General features: G+C 36.4%; 1 protein-coding gene across 2 annotated transcripts in view; it reads right to left on the bottom strand.

The window, feature by feature from the left end:
- Nucleotides 1–966: 966 nt before the first annotated feature.
- SLC27A6 (solute carrier family 27 member 6) overlaps nt 967–21,927 on the bottom strand; it is a 40,466-nt gene continuing 19,505 nt past the window's right edge. For both annotated transcript variants that reach the window (XM_066569190.1, XM_066569191.1), the window contains 6 exons: nt 18,933–19,127; nt 12,326–12,416; nt 10,356–10,554; nt 9,681–9,778; nt 7,498–7,628; nt 967–1,897 (listed from right to left, as the gene is read on the bottom strand). In XM_066569190.1, the coding sequence (XP_066425287.1) occupies nt 1,721–1,897; nt 7,498–7,628; nt 9,681–9,778; nt 10,356–10,554; nt 12,326–12,416; nt 18,933–19,127 (891 nt within the window). In that variant the 3' untranslated portion in view covers nt 967–1,720. The remainder of the gene's footprint in view (nt 1,898–7,497; nt 7,629–9,680; nt 9,779–10,355; nt 10,555–12,325; nt 12,417–18,932; nt 19,128–21,927) is intronic.

Raw genomic sequence — 21,927 nt, 5'->3', positions numbered from 1 at the left:
TAAAGTAGTTTTGATTTCAACAACCACTCCTTTGCTCAAAATTTCAGCCTAACATGCAAAGTTGAGTTTAACTTTATAATAAAATACCTCATTCTTAAATTTGCAGTTCTTGACTAGGTAATGGCACTTCCATCTGTGTCAGTAAGTGTCAAACATCCCCTGCCCCAGCTTTCAGCTACAGACAACCATTTGGGCACTGCTTCAAGAAACAGAAAAAATGGGAGTGCTCAGGAAATGCTAGACCACAGTTGACCCCCTTCCATCTTTTGGGAAGTTCTCTTCATTCCCCAGAGTGTACTTTACATTAACATGTATCATAAGGCATGATGTTGGTGTAAGTATTTGTTAGCCATCACTGGTTCGTAAATTGAAAAATTGTAAACTTCCTTATTTATACTGGCAGCCCCATAAGGAATATTGTGTTCAAAAAAATAAGTAAGTTATGATCCTTATATATTTTTCACTGCATCCTTGGTTTCGGTTTTAAAGAAAATCAATTAAAGTAATAATCAAAGTTCAAAAATTGACACCGATTCTAATGTTTTGTTAGATGGAAAAGGTAGAAAGACACAAGAAGATTATTTTTAAAGTGTGTTACATCCTACTCTTTCATGGTAACCTAGTTTCATACCACTGTTATGATGGAAGAGAGACTTATGATGGCCAGTGTTGGAGAGAGTCACCCTTGCAGTATTCTCTGATACTGCTTCTGGCTGATCAAAGTGGGCATCACGCTGTGTTAGAAGAAGGCATTGTGCAAATAAAGTATCAAAAGAAGCTGGAAAATAGACTTTGTGCAGACTTAAATCAAACTGAGACAGAATGGTATTTGGTTTAAATAATCTTATACTTTATTTTAAAACTTATAAAAACCAATTATTAGAACATAAAATCTAGTGTTTTAAAAATTCAGCTGTATTCTATACTCATAAAATAATGATCTCTAGCAGTCATTACTAAGAGTATGGAAGCTATTTGGTACTCAATATGCATGAAATAAAGTGCTGCAATAATTCTTTTTATGCTATATAAATTATTTTCCCCATTAAGCGTGCAGATTTTCTCTGCCTATTGTTGACCTGCTGCTACACATTTCACATCAGTTTGCTCTGTCTTCAGAATTTGACACTCCAAACAGCCAGTTTAACAAATGAAAAAGCACGGATTATGACAGAAAAAAAAATTCAACAGTGATGTTAGTATTTGGGTTTGTTTGGAGGACTTTCTTCTGCTTCAGCTTTATCAGAAAAGTCCTCTGCAGAAAATATTTTTTCCTCCAACCAGTGTCAAGCTTTTACTTCTTACAATACATATTCAGAAGTATGTAAACTACAGAAAAAAATATGTTAGTGGCATATATTTTCCCTTTACACACAACATGTGACACAATATATGTTGATTCCTTTTCTACCATGTATCATTTATGTTCATTTAGTACTAAGAAAAAATATCAGATTCAGCATTTATATTCCAAAGTAATATAAAATAGATTTCAGTTAGGTTTTACAGGTTATTTGCTTAGAAATTTGTTTCAAGAGGTAAAAAGTGATTAGTAAAAAATAATGATCAAATAAGTAAAGACATATCTGAATGTAAATATCAAATATAAAAAACATTATTCTGGATAACTATGTAAAAGTACTGGTAATTAATTACATTGTTTTCTCATACAATAGCTTGTACAGACTGTCCCTTAATAGCCTATTAAATGGTCAATTAATTAAAGCTTCATTTTCCCAGATAAGATCATCTCATATAATTCTTTGGTTAACAAGACATATGCTTTCTTAGAATTGTCTAAAAAATAAAGGGGATCAGTAATTGTAGATGGATTAAAACCTTCATCCACAAGTTGAAATTTTTGTTGTTTGAATGTTCCTGTCATTTCCATTTTTTCCTGCAGTAGAGAGAAAGATACATTATTCAAAACAAGCTACTTTTCTTTTTCTCACATTCACATTTGTTTTTCAAAGTCTTACTTGATGTAAGTCTGTTTATTCTCATTGTGCTGAAAAACTGGAGTTTGTGTGCTGCTGCAGACCCACACCAGACACCCGGCTGACAAAAGCTAGAGCCTTTTTCTTTGTGCATCCCTGTGCATGTCTCTTTAGTGTCACATGTGGTGTATGCCCAAGACAATCGATCTTCTTTACCGGGCACATCATAAAAGGAAACTACACACCATGAAGCTTCTGAGAGTAAAAACTGTTATTACCAAGAACTCCTTTACAATAAAACTCAGGAAATTTGCTGTATCTATGACTATTGTCACCTCACAAAAGGGCTTGAAAGAATCATGTACTAATTCTGACATATTCATATTCAGGTCCAAAGGAAGATGGATCTTGACCGTACATTTTGTTTTCAGACAGCTCCAGTGCTATGGTATCCCTTGGAAGAGTGGTGTGAGGCATCTGTAATAAGTCTTCTCTATTCTAACTACCTCTACTCAGCCCAACTTTATAATCTCTCTCCATCATCTTCTCTTCTGTCTTTATATTTTTTTATATATGCAAAAATCTCTGAAGAAAAAAAATTAAGTATTAATTTTTTAAAAAAAGTGAAAGAGCCCTTTTATCTACTCCAGGCATTTTATCTACCTGCAGATATTTACCTACAGATTTTATCTACCTGCTCTGGTTGGTCTAGGAAATGTTCTGACATCTTCTAAAGTATGATTATATGTCAGATCAAGCTTCACAGAAACACAGAAGGTTGGAAAAGACCTTCAAGATCGTTGAGTCCAAGCTGTTCTCTGACATCTCAACAAAACCATGGCAGTGAGTGTCACATCCAATCTTTTTTTAAACACATCCAGGGATGATGACTCCACCACCTCCCTGGGCAGACCATTCCAGTAATTTATCACTCTTTCCGTGAAAAACTTCTTCCTAATATCCAGCCTATATTTTCCTTGGTGTAGCTTGAGACCGTGTCCCCTGGTTCTGTCAGTTGCTGTCTGGAGAAAGAGACCAACCCCACCTGACTACAGCCACCTTTCAGGGAGTTGTAGAGAGAGTTAAGGTCACCCCTGAGTCTCCTTTTCTCCAGGCTAAACACCCCCAGCTCCCTCAGCCATTCCTCATAGGCCTTGTGTTCCAAGCCCCTCACCAGCCTCGTTGCCTCCTCTGGATGCACTCAACTGTCTCAATGTCCTTCCCAAACTGAGGGCCCAGAGCTGGACACAGCACTCAAGGTGTGGCCTCACCAGTGCCAGTACAGGGAAGAATCACCTCCCTGCTCCTGCTGGCCACACTATTCCTGACACAGGCCAGGATGCCCTTGGCCTTCTTGGCCCCCAGGGCTCACTGCTGGCTCATGTTCAGCCAGCTGTGGACCAGCACCCCCGGGTCCCTTTCTGCCTGGGCACTGTCCAGCCACACCATCCCCAGCCTATAACGCTGCAGGGGGTTATTGTGCCCAAAATGCAGGACTTGGAGTTATTAAACTTCATCTTATTGGACTCTGCCCATCCAATCCAACATCTCTCTCTGCAGAGCCCTCCTACCTTCCAACAAATCCACACACACTCCCAGCTTAGTGTCATCTGCAAATTTACCATGAAAGACTAAACATCCTCATCCATTTTATCAATAAAAATATTGAACAGAACTGGCCCCAGCACAGACCCCTGAGGGACACCCCTGGTGACTGGCCCCAGGTGGATGCAGCACCATTCACCAGAACTCTCTGGTCCTGGCCATCCAGCCATTTCCTAACCAGCAAGGAGTGCTCCTGTCCAAGCCGTGGGCTGCCAGCTTTTCCAGGAGTGTGCTCTGGGAGACAGTGTCAAAAGCCTTGCTGAAGTCCAGGTACAACATCCACAGCCTTTCCTGAATCTATCAGGCAAGTCACCTGGTCATAAAAGGAGACTAGGTTGGTCAAACATGACCCCTTCATGTTGGCTGGGTCTGATACCCTGGCTATCCTGTAGATGCTGCATGATGACACTCAGTATAAACTGTTCCATTACCTTGCCAGGTACTGAGGTCAAGCTACCTGGCCTAAAATTACCAGGATCCTCCTTCCCACCCTTTTTTGTGATTGGGTGTCATACTGGCCAGCTTCCAGCCATCTGGAACCTCCCCAATGATCCAGGACTGATGGTAAATGATGGAGAGAGGCTTCACAAGCTCATCTGCCAGCTCCCTCCTCACCTTGGGATGGCCCATCTGGGCCCATAGATTTATGAATATCCAAGCATCTCAGAAGTTCTCTCACTGCCTCCTCCTGGATAACGGGGACCATTCTGCTCCCTGACACCATCTGCCAGCCTAGGAGGACAGTTGTCCTGACGACAAGCCATCTTCCCACTAAAGACCGAGGCAAAGAGGGTGTTAAGCACTTCCACCTTCTCCTCATCTGCAGTTACTGAGTTCCCTCCCTCATCCAGTAAAGAACAAAGGTTGCTCTTACCCTTCCTTTTACCATTAATATGTTTGTAGAAACACTTTTTATTATCCATTACAGAAGTCGCCATTTTAAGTTCAAACTGAGCTTTGGCCTTCCTAATTTTTTTCCTACATGCTCTAGCAACCCCCTAAAATACTTCCTGAGACACCTGACCTTCCTTCCAAAGATCCTCCTTTTATTCCTAAGTTCCTTTCAAACCTCCTTACTCATCCAAGCTGGACGTTTACCTCGTCAACTTACCTTTAAGCACACAGGGACAGTCTGTTCCTGTGCCCTCAGGATCTCTGAAGCACACCCACCTTTCCTGAACTCCTTTGTTTTTAAGGGCTGCTTCCCAAGGAATTCTCTGAATAAGTCTCCTAAGTAGGCCAAAGTCTGCCCTCTGGAAGTCCAATATAAGAGTCTTATTGATGTTTCTCCTCATTTCACCAAATATCTAGAACTCTCTAATTTCATGATCACTCTGCCCCAAGTGGCCTCCAACCACTACATCTCCCACCAGCCCATCTCTATTTGCAAACAGCAGATCTAACATGGCCCCTCCCCTGGTGGGCCCACCGACCAGACGAGACAAGAAGTTGTCCTCCATACACTCCAAAAATTTCCTGGACTGCCTCTTTACTGCTGTAGGAAGCTTCCGGCAGATGTCTGGTAGGTTGAAGTCACCTACAAGAACAATGGCTGATGATCTTGAAACATTAACTAGCTGTTAATAGAAAAAGTTCTCCACCTCTTCTTCCTGGTTGGGTGGATGATAACAGACTCCCAGTAGGGTGTCAGCCTTGTTGGCCTTCCCCTTAATTCTTACCCATAGGCATTCAACTCCATCTTCCTTAGTTTCAATACCTATAGCGTCAAAAGCCTCCCTAATATAAAGGGCCACCCCTCCATATGTTCTCCCTTTCCTGCCCCTCCTGAAGAGCTTGTATCCATCCAGTACAGTGCTCCAGGTATGTGAGTATCCCACCACATTTCTGTGATGGCAACTACATCATAGCTCTGCAGTTGCACCATGGCCTCCAGCTCTTCCTGTTTGTTGCCCATGCTGCATGCATTGGTATACATGCACCTCAGCTGGGCTGCTGATTTCTCTCCTAACACAGTCTTACCACCCTGGGACCTGCTTCTAGACAGCCCAGATGCATCACCTTCCCCCTTCAGACCTAGTATAAAGCCCTCTCAGCAAGGTCTGCCAGTTCATGAGCTAAAAACCCTCTGCCCTTAACAGAGAGATTATTCCCATCTGGTTCCAGTAAAGCAGGTGCTGTAAAAATTGCTCCAAGATCAAAGAATCCTAAATTTTGCCAATGACACCAACCCTTGAGCCACTTGTTAATGATGTGATTTCTCTTATTTCTTTCATTATTTTTCTCTCACACCAAAGGGAGAGCAGAACACTGAGCAGAACACTACCCGTGCCCCTGTCCTATCAACCACTTGACCCAGTGCCCTAAAGTCCCTTTTAATCGCCTTGACACTCCTCTTTTCAATCTCATCACTGCCAGCATGGACTATCAGCTGTGGGTAATAATCAAGGGGCTGAATCAGCCCAGGAATGTAATCTCAGTGATATTTCATACCTGGGCCCCAGGGAGGCAGCAGACCTCCTTGTGGGATGGATCCGATCAACATATGGGGCCCTCTGTTCCCCTCAAAAGGGAATCACCCACTATGACTACCCTTCTTTTCTTCTTGATGTTAGAGGTGGTGATCCGTCTTACAGATGAGTCATAACTGGGAGGCCCACTGGGCAGACAATTTTCTTCTAAATCATCTGGCTGGCTCTCTAGATGAAGGGCCTCATACCTATTCTATAGCTTAATATGTTTTTATTTTTTTTTCCCTCTACCTTCTTTCTTTCTTGGTTAATGACAGCTGTACCAACAGCAATGCATCTGTAATGGAGGCATTTAAATCTTAATTTAAATTCAAATTCCAGATACTTGATATCAATGCAATACCCAAGATTCAGATTCCTTCCATCCAGTGTGAAGGTTTTTCTGTACAACTATACAGGAGTGAATCTAGACTAGGTTCTCATAATTCATAAACTGACTACTGCAACATTCTCAAGTCTAATCTTGCTTTCTCACATCAGAATGCTGCTGCTGCAAGATATCTTCCTGGACTTATGCGATAGATAGATACATACACACATATTTCACTTGCAAGGTCTTTCACAGGTTTTTTGTTTTCCCTCTTTATTCTGAACCAATATTCAATCTCTGGGTGATCTAAGAAACCAACTTCCATAACTTTTCTCTTTAAACAATGACTATTTTTTTCATCTGCTCCTCAAATGTAGGGGACTCCCCCATAAACACCTTCAGAAACCTTTTTCTGTTTGTCTTTATCATGAAGTTTGCAAAACACTTAAGAGAAATGAAAGTGCTCATCAGACTTCATGTATCATGATTATCAATATTGTGTGCTTTTGATACTCTCATATTTTTTCCTAGCTCTATGATATTTACATTTTTAAACTCTGCGGGAGGGACTCTTTTACCCCAAACTGGACAGTTGCTAGAACAAAGTAGTGCACAAATAAGGACGATTCTGATGATTACTGTGGTGGCAATAATAAGATATTTTTTCATTCACCTTTTCAATTTACCTTGTATCTTTTCAAATGCTTTAATATTTGTTACAAAGAATCATTGTTACACAGAAAATAACATTCATTTTATTGTGTACAGCCCACTGTCTTCTGTTTTAGCTCTATTTCTCTCTCATTTTCACTTAATAAAATGGATTTTAGATTCTTTTCTCCAGATGCAATTGTTCATGTTTTTAAATCTGAATCTTTTTCTTTTACCATGATTATGCTTCTAATCTCCCCAAATCCTTTTGTATGATCTCTTTCCTTGCTCATTTGTACAGTTTCTCTCATTTAAACATAATCTGCAAATTCATTGACTTTTTGTGTAATCCCTTTCCAGGATCCCATTAATGAAGACAGCAAATAGGACCCCATCTAAAACTAATCTAGTGATACATGAACAAGCACTTTTTGTTATTCACTTAGCTATCTCTGTGTTTAAATTATGTAGATGTCTGTATACACAGTGCAATAATGCAGCTTACCTGGACTCTTAAGAAGAGGGGACAAGCATAACTTGGTAGATAGGTCACTACTTGCTTATACATTTGCTCCAAGTCTAATGATGCATTTTGCTTTAAAATAAGAGAAGCCATTCCTGCTTTTCCTTCATGATCTGCACAAAAGGAAGTTAGATGACAATTTTGAAACATGAATAAAGTTGACATTGTAATGATAACCGCACAAAAAAACCCATAGTGCATTAACAAACCAACAGTCATATATCATATTCTGAGTTTCAGTAAAGCTGCAAGATCTCATTCATATTTTATCTGGTATTACATGTACTTGGAGATCACTCAAGTGTTCAATTAAGCAATAATGCTGTAAATTAGTGTGGCGGGTAAGACTAAATGGAGTCCTGTGCTTGATATAATCGATAAATGTGGATAAACATCAACAACATTCCTCTCTCAAAAACAAGAGTGAAGAGTGTCTTTCCTGGAGTAGCCAATTATATCTTAATTTCTGTTTTAGTCTCTTTCTCTAGCCAGTATGTTTTCTCAAAACTGTGGATCTGAATTAACAGAGAGAGCACTTAAAAAGTTCTTACTCTTTAGTCTGGAAAATGAGAACACTGTGAGTCTTTGGTAAAGAACAAAATGGGTAAAAGGTAAAAGCAATGAACTTCAGCTATCAAAATTAACTAAACACTTCAGCCTAGTAGGTAACTAAACACTTTAGGCTAGTAGTAACAGCAGAGATGTTCTGCCAACCTTATTGTTGTTTCGGTTTAATTTTTTGCTATGCTATAAAATCTGTAAGGAATTTGATTTTTTTAAACTTAAGTGTAATTACTAAGACAGTCAGATAAACTGAGTAGGTAAACAGGTAAGTATTGTACAGGAAATTAGCATGTCTCATACTTTTGAATCTGATTTTTAGACAGTCTTCTATGATGTTTTATGTTCTATGGCTTTAAAATACTATTCAAGTGAGTGTTCATGCTTCACATGAGAGAAAGTGACACTTTCTCTCATTTTAAACTCCTTTATCATTTTGTGGTGGGTTTATCCTTGCCAGCAACCAAACATCCATCCAGCTTTGTGCTCAATCCCTTCTGCCATGGGGCAGGAAGTGAAGGATAGCAAGTCTCAATAGTTAAGGTAATTGCAGTTTCATAGGGAAACAAAAAGATACATGCACAAGCAAAGCACAACCAGAACATCATTCAATATTCCCCACCATCAGAGATGTCCAGCTACTTCCTGCAGAGCAGGGCCTCACTTGGAGCATGCAGCGCTTTTTCAGGGAGACAAGCACCACACCCACAAACCTCTCATCCACTTCTTTTCCTCCAGCTTTAATAACTAAGCATGGCAAAGTTATTCTGTATCATATGATGCAGAATATTGCTTTGGTCAGCTTTGGGCCACTGTATCATCTCCATCTGCTCCCAAGTTCTTGCTGTCCCCAGAATTCTCATGCACGGAGAAAGCATTGTACTGTGCAAGCTCTGGTCAGTGGTAGCCAAGCATGTTAAGTTATCAACACTGTTTTAGCCGTTGTTTTAGTTTGGCGCAAAGCAGAGCACCAAAGAGTCTCCTATATAGAAACTTATTTTTATCCCAGGAAGCCCAAACATGTATTTTAAAAAAATATTTGGCATGAATGACAATCAAGCCCATCCGATCTCATGAAAAATAACAAAAAACCCTATTAAAAGAAATTAGTATATTTTCTTCCTTACACATTTATTTTTCTCTTTATATTCTTTTTCATTTTCTTATTGGTTTTATAACTTAACTATTTACAGTTATTTTATAAGGCAAAGTGAAATAAGACAGCAAAATGTCTCCATATATTTTCCTTTAGAGTTACTTTAGAATTACCTTGTTTACATTTTATTTTGGCACATATGTCTGGATTTTACGCAGATGTGAATTTACTGAATCTTTATATTCTAATTTAGATTATGTAGCTATCACAAACGTATGCATGGTAGATTTTCAAAAATACTCCTCACTGCATACAGATAAATAATGCATAATTCACTGGCTCATTCATAATCGGGTGGTATTTTCATTACCTGCATCTACATTTTAGCTGGATATTAAAGAGATGACTCAATCAAATATGATTCATAAGTTTAAAACACGAAATAGAAAGAGTTATGAGGGTTAACAATGAACCTGGGAGAAGCAAAATGTATAACTCAAACTTTTACCTGGCACAGACACGCCATACACATTTGCTTCTTGTATGAAGTCCAACATTGCAATGACATCAGAAACTTCTGTAGTGGCAACGTTTTCCCCTTTCCATCTAAAATGTGTGAAAAAATAATTTAATCCTATGACAATTGTCCTTTTAAAAACCTTTAGTAGAAGCTCCATTCATTTCAGACTGACACTACCTCACATTTTTTCACACTTGTCAATTAGAATTTGATCACTGGAAGAAAATGTTGCAACTCATTGCCCTTACTGGGCATCACAACACTGTAAGGGCCACTGAATACAATTGTTTCCAAGTTTTTTTACACTTAAATAAATATATCAAAAGTGGCCAATCTCTGTTATTTGATACATTTTTGTCCACATCATTATCCAACTTCCTTGCTCACAGCAAATCCATCACTAGTTATATGCTTATTGAAAAGCATGATCAAAGAGCTGGAATTCCTGAGAACTGTTCTGAAAATGAATCATTCAATTCCACAGGAATATTACTCACAGAACACCTGTGACAAAATTAAGCCTTCATCATCCACTTCAGAGTCATTATAAACTACATCACAATAGCAATAAATTGAACAGTTCCAGTTGAAAACAAATCCAACCACATTATTCCATTCTATGTATTTTTAATTAAGAAATTTGAAAAGAAACAGTAACTGTACCTGAAGGTATCTCCAATCCTGTCCCAAAAATACAGAAAATTGTCATGGTCTTGAACCATTAGATCTCCAGTATTAAAATAAAGATCTCCCTTCTTAAATACCTCACAGAGTAATTTCTTTTCTGTGTGTCTTTTATTGCCAGCATAACCAAAGAAGGGGTTCTTCGCATTGACTTTGGAGATCAGAAGACCAGCCTCACCTATACAGAGAAGTTGAAAGAATATAAACCCAAAATATCATTGGACGTTTCTGTACCTGACATTAATATTACTTACAGTATTGTCCACACAAATTCACAGTCATTTGTATTTCTTCCTGGTGGCTCACCAGTTTTCTCCCAGAAGCGTCATCTATCTATTGTAACTCCCTAGTAGTTTATAATCCTCTGAAAGTGCACCATTCAAGTTCATATTGAATTGACTCCCCACACGTTACTGAATTTCCATGATGACTGTCAGCTTTATCAGCTTCCTAATGAAAAACTAGTGTTAATCAGAAGTAGGTGCTCGGCCCAGGCACTGTGTTCCTATTTAATCTCTTAAGAAGTTCTGAGAACACTGAAATTACCTCACTTGGTTGGAGCCTGGTGTTAATAACACCGAGCTTGTGGGTTTAATCCATGTGGGACCATTCACTTAAAGAGTTTGATTTGATCCTTTTGTGTCCCTTCCAACTCAGAATATTCTGTGATTCTGTGACTTCTTAAGCATATTCATTAAAGTGACATAGCATCATCAGTTTACTTTTTGGTGTAAAATACAAAAGTCTAACACAATTTTTTTCCTCAAAAATTAGGGAGAGTAGGGGAAAGGATTATCCTCTTATGCTTGTAGAGTATCATGGTGTTAGTTTGCAGAGTATGGAATAATTGTATGAAATAACCTTTTTGGGAGCAGGTTCTGAACAATATAGCTTAAGAGTTCCATTACTTTGTAACAGAGACAAGAATTATAAATATGAAAATATATCAAAATGCTTCCAAAAGTAGGCACAATTTTTAATTTAAGACTGCCTCCTTAAAAAAAACTGTGCCTTTTTTTCCCATAAACTGGTAGTGTTTAAAGTAGAAGTATTTAGTTCACTGGTAGTATCATGCAGCCATAATGCTCTGAAGAAATAAGACGTGGGTAAGACAAAGATTATAGACAGAGATAATACTTTTCATTATACTGAGTGGTGTAGTTGGAAAAAAATTAGACCACATGTCTAACTAAAGCATGTGTTCCCCTCACAGGTCAGTCTGGCATCCATAGAGATAAATTCCTATAAAATTTCAGCTTTTGGTGACATATCATCTTCAAAGTGCCCATGTTTTATTACCAGCTGTTAGAGAATATCATATCTCCTTTGAAAATTCTGTTTCAGCTCCCCATTAAAGCTGTCTGCCTGACCTTTAATATGAGTTTTTCTTCCTCCAGTTTCAGCTGTTACCTTCCTACAGTTCAATACATGTTCTAGTATGTGGGTAATGCTTTGAAAAATTGTGTAATCACGATTTTTGGTAAATAGTTTTAGGACAGCTATAATCAAGCAGTTTTGGGTTTTTTTCATTTTTTGTTTTTTTTTTTTTTTTAATTATTATGCTAAATCACATCACCTAGTCAGAAACACTTAATCTCTCATCAAAAAGCATTTGCTCTAATCTTCCTGTAGATCTCTTAGGCAACCATTTCCTTATGTTAACCTCCTTTAGAAAACACAGATGTCGCTATGTAAAAATTCAAAGATAATGCCATAGCATCACTTTTGAACACTACTCTTCTGTGAATACATCCAAGGATCTCCTGAGTGCTTTTGATATCAGTACTGGTATGTTTAATGCTGTTTTATCTGAGATCAAAAATCATATTGCTCTTTTTCAGAGCAAAAAGTAACAGTTGATTTGGTAAGGCAAGGCTTCTTAAAACAGCTCTCTGAAATATTTTTATAAAAACAATAGGCTGTAATATCCTATTAAAATATATACTTACCTTTCTTAACTTTTTCACACCAACCATGCTTATTTCTAATTGGTTCATCTTTTTGGAAATCATACTTGATTAAATCAAATGGGAAAAAAAGCTAAAAAAGGGAAGAAGTCATCAGTTACTCATCTACACAGTGACATCTGGTGGCAGCAAATACACAAAAGGAAATCTGTACTCCAGTCTTGCTCATCTGAAAGGAGAATGCCGTTTCATTTAAAACTGAAAATACTCTGCATGTAAATTTATGCCATTTCCTGAAGGTAAGCAGCATCAAAAGTTTTGTAAATGAAGACACAGAACTGTCCATTTGTTAATTTTCTTACAAGTAAGTTATGGGATCTACATCATCAGTGAAAGAACAATGTGAGTCAGCATAATAGAAACATTATCTCTAGTATTTAAGTGACATTTAATGGTGGTGGCTGATATGATGTGTTCTTGGGGTCTTCTGGCACTGAAAACAGCTGGCAAGGGAAAGGCCTCACAAAGGAAAATCTGCTTCCTCTTGGGCTTTACTGTTGCTTAACTAGCCTCAGCTCTTCCCTCTTGCCTTCTCAGGCTGCTGTATGGTGATGGGAACTGAGCACCAGCAGAAGGCTACATCCTGCCATGGCTCCAAGCAAACTGAAGGACAAGATACTACTATCAAAACTAGCAAGTGCAACACTTTTTTCCCCTTCTTCTTCTTTCTTTTTTCTTTTTTTCTTGAATATACAGCACCTGACTATTACTTTGCTTTATTTTTCTGCTGTGATAGGAATACAAACTGGACCTTTAAGAGACATTTCCTAATACTATTCTGCGATACTGTGTTTGCAGTGGTCCAAATTGTCTCTTTATTATTCTAAAGAGCAATTTTCCCTGCTTGGGATTCCATGTTGCCTTCCCAAAAGGAAATGTATCGGCAATCTTTAACAACTGGTGAAACCAAGGTAATTATCTTCTCCTGAGAATTCTTGGCAATCGAAGAACAATTTTATAAAACGTTAATATAAACCTGCACTCCTCACAATAAAGAAATGCAATATAACTTAAGGAGGATAATATGGAAGTGACTGAAGTAAAGGGTAGGATGTTAAAACATAAACCTCTTTCATTTTCTGCCACTAACTCGGACAAAGAGTTGGATCTTTATCCTAATTTGAAATATTGTTGTAAATAAATAATTTTTTCTCAAGGAAATCTTAATAAAGAGCAACATGAATCCCGCAATTTCAGCCTCATATGGACAAAACAGGTTCATTGAGTCCTTTCAATGTTCAGCACTGTGTTTTCCTTCTACCCTAAGTCTGAAGCAAAAAGATATTTTTAACAGTTGATCAAAGGAAAAAGGTCATAGCCTGCAAAATAAAGTAATGATTCAAGAATGGAACACTATTTTAATTAAGTGAAGGGTTTTTTAATTTTTATTAACTTCAGATTAAATAATTTAACAAAGTCAAGAATCTGAGGGCCAGAAAGTTTGCCTCAATTAGAAAATAATTGATTTTTCTTGAGGAACAGAGTGGAAGAGGGCCTCATTTTTTTTGCCTGCCTTAAATGCTACTCTTCTTCATTTTCCTTCTTTTTGCATTGATATTTATTACTTCAATAGGTTTAATATGACCAAATGCAAGGAATAATATAAATAATAAGAATGAAATGGTATAAAATTAAATGTTACTGGGTTTGTGTCTGATTAGAATAGCTTAAAATAATGCATCATACAAATAATGCATCATACAGAGTAGTATTTTGACAAGATACAGTTTTTGAGCTCTGAAAGAATGAAGAACTATTTCAAGTTGTTAGAAACACTCAGAAACTGTAATTCAGTATCTGAGAGATTATTATTATACATTACTATGGTGTATACAACTTCTTTTGCCTACAACTTCAGAATATTAACAAGGTGTATTCCAATTAGGTTTCTGAAATAATCATTATGAAATCACATAATTAAAAGAAAGAACCACATCTTGTATTAAATATGCATAATGAAACTACGCATAGTCTGTGTGAACAGCTGTGCCTGCACAAAAGTCTTTTCCAAGCTAAATCATTCTGTGATTCTAAGCAGCTTGCTTTTCATATTAAATACTAGAAAATGAAAGCCCCACAGCAAAGCATTTAGTCTGGGCACAGACTAACATTTGGTTCGCCTCATTATTTAAATTCTAATGGGACAAGGACCTGAGCTGTTGAAGCATTACCATATTATTTTCTCAGAGTACTGCATGCAACATTCATCATTTTAATCTACATCTTACTCTCTGAAGCACAAGATAATGTAGCAAACAAAAAGCATCATTTAGCAAGCTGAAACTGAAAGCGCATTAATGTGCAACATTGTCTACTACTATGCTGCCCAGATGTTATCTAATACCATCTTCCCTCATCTGTTTTATTTTTTAATTGATTGGAAATGTGTGAATTTAAATATTGTTTTGAAAGTAGTTTTGACATTCCTAGCATTTCAACTTGCAGAGAATGCTCAGAGAACCTTTACCAGAAAATAGAGATCACAAGCTTTTTATTACTGGTTTTAAAGGTGAAGTATTTTTGAATTCTCTTGGAGAATATCAGTTTCGAAAACAAAGCATTACATGTACTAGATTTCGTTTCAAGCATCTTTAAGAACTGAAATGTAAGAAAAAAAAAGTTAGAACATAGTGTCATCACATCTTAGAGAGACAGTTTTAAAAATATACTTGAAATGCCTTATTTACATTGTAAAGAGCAGACGCATAGGTACTCCACACAACTTTGTGAGCCAAAGTAAACAAGACCAAGAAACAAATATTTTAAGCTATGTTTGATATTAACTGAATCATTACATGTAAGAATATAATACTTTAGGAAACACTTGTAGTACTTTAGATTATTTTTGCTCAAAATTAGTAAACGGAGAAGAAACAACATTAATTTTCATTGGCCAATGAACTTAGGAGCATCCATTTCTTGGATTTACACATCAGTATTCTTCCTTTGAATCATTTTCCAGGATTTTAAAATTTGCTTAAAACTAACTTTGTTTATTTTTAAACAAAATAATTTGTCCTCTGCCACAAGTCCTGTGACTGCATGAAGAAGTGCATAATACTAATTCTGAATGGCTGTGTGAAAGCCATTTTATATGCTGAAATTATTTAAGATTTGTTATAAGATATAAATGTTCCTCAGCTCAAAGCTGATTTTTATCTTTACGGTTTTGTTTAAGAAATTTAGATTCGTGTGATCTTTTGAGTATCTTTGCTTAAAATAATGAGAAATTACATTTACAAATAAAGTTTGGGTGGGGTTTTTGGAGTTTGGTTGTTTTTGTTTGTTTGTTTACATAATGTTTTTCAGGTGAGCATGGCCTGGGTTATTTTTAGCCCTTCTTATAAGCTTCCTTGGATCTCATTAATCCCAAGCTCCCTTGTTGTCTGTCATCACTCAGAATTTATTTCAGTATAAGAAAGAGATTTATATATTGATAGACACAATTGAGGGTCTTCAAGATTTTTCCCATATCACATCTATATAAATACACACATAATGTATTTCATATATAACATAATTGATTATTAACATTACCTAGACACATATGTATGTCAGAAGTAAAGATTAAACAGTAATTTATTATATTACTATGTTAATCAAGACATTGTATTTTTTGTAAAACATTTTAAGTTTCACTAGCTGAAAAGCTGTTCAGAGCCTTCTACTTTTCTGTTCATTGACTCTATATAAACATCTTTATTGAAAGATTTATTCGTATTCTACAGGGAGGCTTTCAAGCACATGAACCAATCCCTCTTATATAAAGAACACAGTGTGAAAAGAAAGAAGTGCAAACAAGAGCACTGCTTTTAGTTAACATCTTAAATACAGTGACTTCTGCCAACTGCTGTAACATTCATCTGTTTCTTTCTATTACCTTATGTCTTCTAATATTTTTATAAAAATAAATGTGTTCTGTAGAACCTTAATATTTATCACAAGCATCTATCCCCAGTCCTTAGCAGTTACTGGTAGAAAAGTTACTTTGCTCACTCAGAACTCAGGTTGCCACTTAAAGCTGTAATTTTTGTATTGCACCTTTACAAACTGTGCCATTGTCACTGCAACAGAATGCGCTCCTATTTTTTTTCCTTTCCCCCCACCCTCCCCCCCCTAAAAATGTTATACTTTGAAACTTTCTGCTATTATTCCCTCTATACTCCCAACACTTGTATCCATACGGCTTTGTACTGCATCTACTTTGTTGCAAGCTGTGCAATTATGCTGTAGGAAGGGAGCAAGTTTCTTCCTTCTCTTTCAGTATATCACGTATATGAACACACAAATCTATTTTTCCCACTTTCTCAGTTCTGTTTCTTTCTATTCTAGAAATAGGTGTTCAGGAAATCCCTAGAAAGCATGTTAAAGATTATCTCATGTTGTCCTGCATGTCAAGAGAATGTTCCAAAAGATGTTGTAGCATTTATTTGAAGAAACAACAAATGTTAGTGATTGGGTGGCTGGGCCTTGTCTGTGCCATTGTCTGCTTTACAGCAGGAGACAGATTTTCTTTCCAACCTCAGCAAAGGTTTTTCACAAGTCAACAAATCAGAAATTATGCTGCTCTCCTTTACATATCACTAGTTGTCTAGTGGATGTCATTTAGACTGAAGTAAAACAAACAACAGCTACACTTCAGAAGGCATTGTTTAGTAACCTGCAAGCTGCAAAATGTATTAAAAAACCTCCCAGAGCAAATGTCTGAAATAAGCAAAAATGAACTTATGTATGTTATTAAAATATGTATTTAGTGTCACTTGCAAAATCACCACATTATTTAATTAAAAATACAAATTATTAAATAAATATGCAGGTAGTTTCAATTTTAACCTTTATCTGCTGTAGACTTCACAAGGTATTTCCAAAAGGTTAATGACTTATGACAAAAATCTGCCCAAAGTTCTGTAATACTGAAAACAAGTTTACTCAAGTTTGGAACACATGCAAAATCTTGTAATATTATAAGGCATCAGGCTTAGAAGAGTCTGAAACAAAAATTAACATCAGCTGTAAGGCTCCTGGTTCACTTACTACTCCCTAAATTCCAGATCTCTGATTTCAGGCAGCAGTTCTGGACCCTTCTGGAAATATCCAACAGCATTGGATGGTCACTGAATGGAGCATCAGACATGTAGAACAGAGAATCAGTGGCATCAGCTGCTTAAATTCCTGAGCTCTCTGTGGTTTCTGAGCAACACACTAGCTCTTGTGGTGTTTTCTGAGTGGTTCCAGAATCCTCACTGTAGTCTGAGTTTCTGTACAAGAAATGAAGAATTCCTCTGGCCCCAGTGTGTAAAGCAGTCTGTGGAATGACTGTACTGTGGTGATGGAGTACTGAAGCTGAGGACCGTGGAACATATGCTGCCTAGAAACCTATTTACGTGGCATCAGAGGATACCTCTGTTGTATTTCCAAACAATGGTTTTACATTATTCCTTTAAAAAGTTTTGTCGGGACATTTTGCTATCAGTTCTCCTAAGGACCACAAATGTCATTTAAGTCAACAGGACTTGTATATAGATAGGTATCACTCAATTTAAAATTCCAGGCAATGCATGAGGTACTGTTTATTTCAAGAAGAGTAAAAACTGGCATAAATAGCAACACAATGGTAAGTATGCAATCTCCTTTCAAAAAGGCTACACATCTTTCATATAATTAGCTAAAGGTTGGGACACATGTTACTTTGTTTGGGACTTTCAAATTGTTTTTAAAATACTGTCCTTACAGGATCAAAAAGAAAAAGTCCACTTGTGAATTTCAAGCATAAATAAATTCTTAATTTACTCAGAAGGATGGAGGAGTCATAATGTGTGATATAAATAACATGTAGTCTTCCTCCCCAAAATATATGACTGCCATTTTCAAAGCTGATGAAAGACAGAAGGGGGTTTTTTTCTAGTTTCAGTAGCCTAGAACACAGCAAACACCTACTGTAGACTGTAGATTTTAATCCTGCCTAGTATTCTCTGTCACAATACCTCAACAGTGATTATATATGTACTGTGTTACCTTTAACATTTCTAAATATTGATACTGGCTAGATGTAGTTTGCCTCTAGGTATAAAATATCTATTGAATTTGTATCTGTCTATATGCTACTGTATGTAATTATTACAATATATTAATTATTATTAATTCCCATTTATGCCAAATATGTACACAGCAGAATGCAATATTAACATACTATATAAACACATCTCTAACTATAATTTGTAGAACAGTAAATCAGACTAGGAAATCTGTAGTCTTATTTCAGCGGTGAGGAGTTCTTAGGTATTAAAATAAATCCAACTTTTTCTTTTGTCCTCTAATGTAGTAGAGACCTGAAACTATACTTGGCAACTGTCAGATTACTCAAAACTTTCAGAAGAGAGCCAAAGCCTTTTTGACTCTTGTGAACTCTATAAAAAATCTCAGTGTTTCTGCTGAGTGTACAGCTGTGTTTGGTGCCAAGATTTTACAGAGGATCAACTAACTTGCAAAAACCAAGCTAGAAAATTTGTCTTGGACTTAGGACTGCACTACAACTAAGAAACACATTTTTTCATCACTCCTACAAAGTAGAATGTAAATAAATACTCACCTTATAGAAGAAATTGGTGCGCCCAACAGATCCAATTTTTCCTGTGTGGTTCATGAAACAAATGTTTCCTTCAGTAGCACCATAGAACTCACAGATCTTAACAGCACCAAATCTATCCAAAAATTCCCTCCATACATCATTTCTTACTCCATTTCCAACTGCTAGTCGGACTTTGTGATTTTTTTCTCCTTCCTTCTGTTAAAAAAAAGGAAAAAAAATTAAAATATAGTATACTGATAACTGCATTTGATTGGTGCATACATGGCAGGAAAAATGTACCTTCTTCAGAATACATCCAGTAAAAAAAAAAAAGAAGAAAACATAACACTCAAGAAGTTAAAGAAAGCTGGCACAGCTGGTGGTCAGCTGCAAAGCAGTAAGCTGCAATCTAAAGCCTATTAGCTTGTTGAACAAACAAATTATTTCCTGAAAAAATTACTACAATGATTTATATAAACACGTCCATATTTTAAAAGTTGTATTGTCTTACTCTATTTCTCCCCAGAGGAATTAAAAAATTGGGAAGAACAGAGAAAGACGGGAATTATTTCTGTCATGGGATTAAAGTCAGAAGAGATGAATAGTTACTGTCTTCTGTCTTCAGACTGATTATGAGGAAACAATCAGATTTCACACACTTGTAAAATATGTTTCTTCCCACATATTGCATATGAGTCATCTTCCATACTTTTTTCAATATTAAGACTCTCAAGGTTTTGTTCAATGTTACTGGAATACATTATTTCTTAGTGATCTTGAGTCTTTACTGTTGTCAGGTCCCATGTTTACCATAACAAACACAATAGTATGTATCCAATTCAGTAAGATGTTCTAATTTTATTTATACATTCCCAAACATTGAGATTGCATGGACCACCTTTAGAACACAATCATATTTAAGCTGAAGTACCAGAAGGCAAAACATCTACACTGTTTGGATTTGTTTGGGTTTATTTTCTTTTAATTTCACCTAGTTTAAACTACGGCTCCCTTTTCAATCATTTCAAGTTACAATACAGAATGCTCTAGAAGTAAGAGAGCTCAAAATAAACATAGGTACAGTCTGTTACCACATACTTTCAGAACTGCATGGCACTCTGCCACTGCAACTGTGTCTATGTACCTCTACCTACCTACACTCCTATATACATATGCAAACACCTCTCTATATAGAAATGCACACATCTGCACATGTTCACATTCTTTTCAAACATTCATATATGTATAAATTCACATACATGTACTACTGAAAACAGTACTTACATAGTACATACATGTACTACAGAAAACAGAGTTTCTATTTTCTACTATGCCCCTCTATTATGCCCCTCTCCACCCCCTACCAAACCAGTATTAATTAGTTATAGCTCTATAGTAAAAATCCATCTGAACACTTTTAGTCTCACATAAAATCATAGCAAATTATTTTTGTGAAGAGATCTGGTCACCTGAGTGAAACAGGAATCTTTTGAACAAATCTTTTTTTTGGATATCAAAACCAGTAAAGCATCAACTGAGTGCATAGACAGCAGTGTTTCTCCAAGGCTTATGTCTTGGACAAATTAGATTTTTCATGAGGATGTGAATTCTTCCTACTGTAACAAAAAATTGCAAACACAATGGAATTTTAAGCTTCTCTAAATCACAAAGATCACTATGTTTTCTTCCTTCTCAAAACCAGCAACTCACAGAAAGATAAAAATATATTAATTCATCTTTAGAGTCTTCCTTCTGCAATGTAAGTTCTCTTGCTGAAATGATTCAGCAAGGAAAGTACCTATTTCACTAGATGCAGGTAGATGTCGGCAGATTACAATCTGAGGCATAATCCTGCAATTTTACCTCAAAACTACATCACTCACCAGCCTCCCCTGGTCTCTAACAACTCTGTTTCTACAAGAACCCAATTCCTGCTTTTCCCCTTCTATCTTTAGATGTGAAAGTAATTTCTAAACACATAAGGACATACTTCACTGACGTAATGCTAAATCATTATTAACAAGTGCTGCATCACACAACACTAAAATCTGACATGGACGTAGCCTGGAACAAAGTATCCAAAAATTGCCCACAGGTGTCATTTTTACAGTGGTTTGTTTTTTCAACTTCAGACATAGTATCACAATGCAACAGTGTAGGTTTTTACATACTTGAAATAATAACATCTAGTATATTATATATTAAAATTCATTATATTGTCAATGAACAACAATAATATTTTTTATGCTAAAATGTTTCAGTGATACTTTGAACTTAATCAGGAAAGCTTTTAATGTTTTTTCTTCCTCCAGAAAATTGTTCACCATTTTTAGAATATTTTTGTCAGCTCAACATAAAATTCAAAGTGGGTTATTTTCCTTGCAATTTCAATGCTAAACTGAAATGAAATGTGAAATTTAAATGTGTCCACAGCCAAACTGCAGTTATCTTGTGCTGATGCCACTGAATTATTCAAATTTACTGCCTCTGCTAAGATACAAAAAAATAGCTCAAGAGATACTTTCAAGGAAATTCTTTGTTCCACAATGAACAGAAAAGACAAACATATGCATATATATACACACAGTAATTGAGTCTTTCATCAGGCTAGGAACATTCAAAACCTCTAGAGACCAAGTTAATTAAAAAAAAACTTCCCTTCTACTATTTGTATTTAAGAAAAATAAAAGCATTGATAGCTGTTTGCTGAAAAGATAGGTTTTCTCCAGTCTAGTTCATCTTCTAGGATGAACCTGAAGACAGTAGCCTACATGGATTATAGTGCTTGGGATTTTTTCCCTAAAGAACAAATATCATATAATTTAAAAGTGCAGTAATTCCAGTTTCTCACATTACTTTGGCTGGTTTATATTAATACAGCAGAAAGTTGTTTCTCTAGTTAAAAAGATGCAGAGTAGTCCTGAGAGGACTACATCATCCCACTTTGCTTGCAATGTTAACACCTATCATCATCAATACAATGTAAAACAACTTCACTTCGGGAAGGTGTGCTGCC

The sequence above is a fragment of the Molothrus aeneus genome, chromosome Z (genome assembly GCF_037042795.1).
Source record: "Molothrus aeneus isolate 106 chromosome Z, BPBGC_Maene_1.0, whole genome shotgun sequence".
NCBI classification, from domain to species: Eukaryota; Metazoa; Chordata; class Aves; order Passeriformes; family Icteridae; genus Molothrus; species Molothrus aeneus.
Note: the sequence above shows the minus strand (reverse complement) of the source record. Positions and strands in the feature narration are given on the sequence as shown.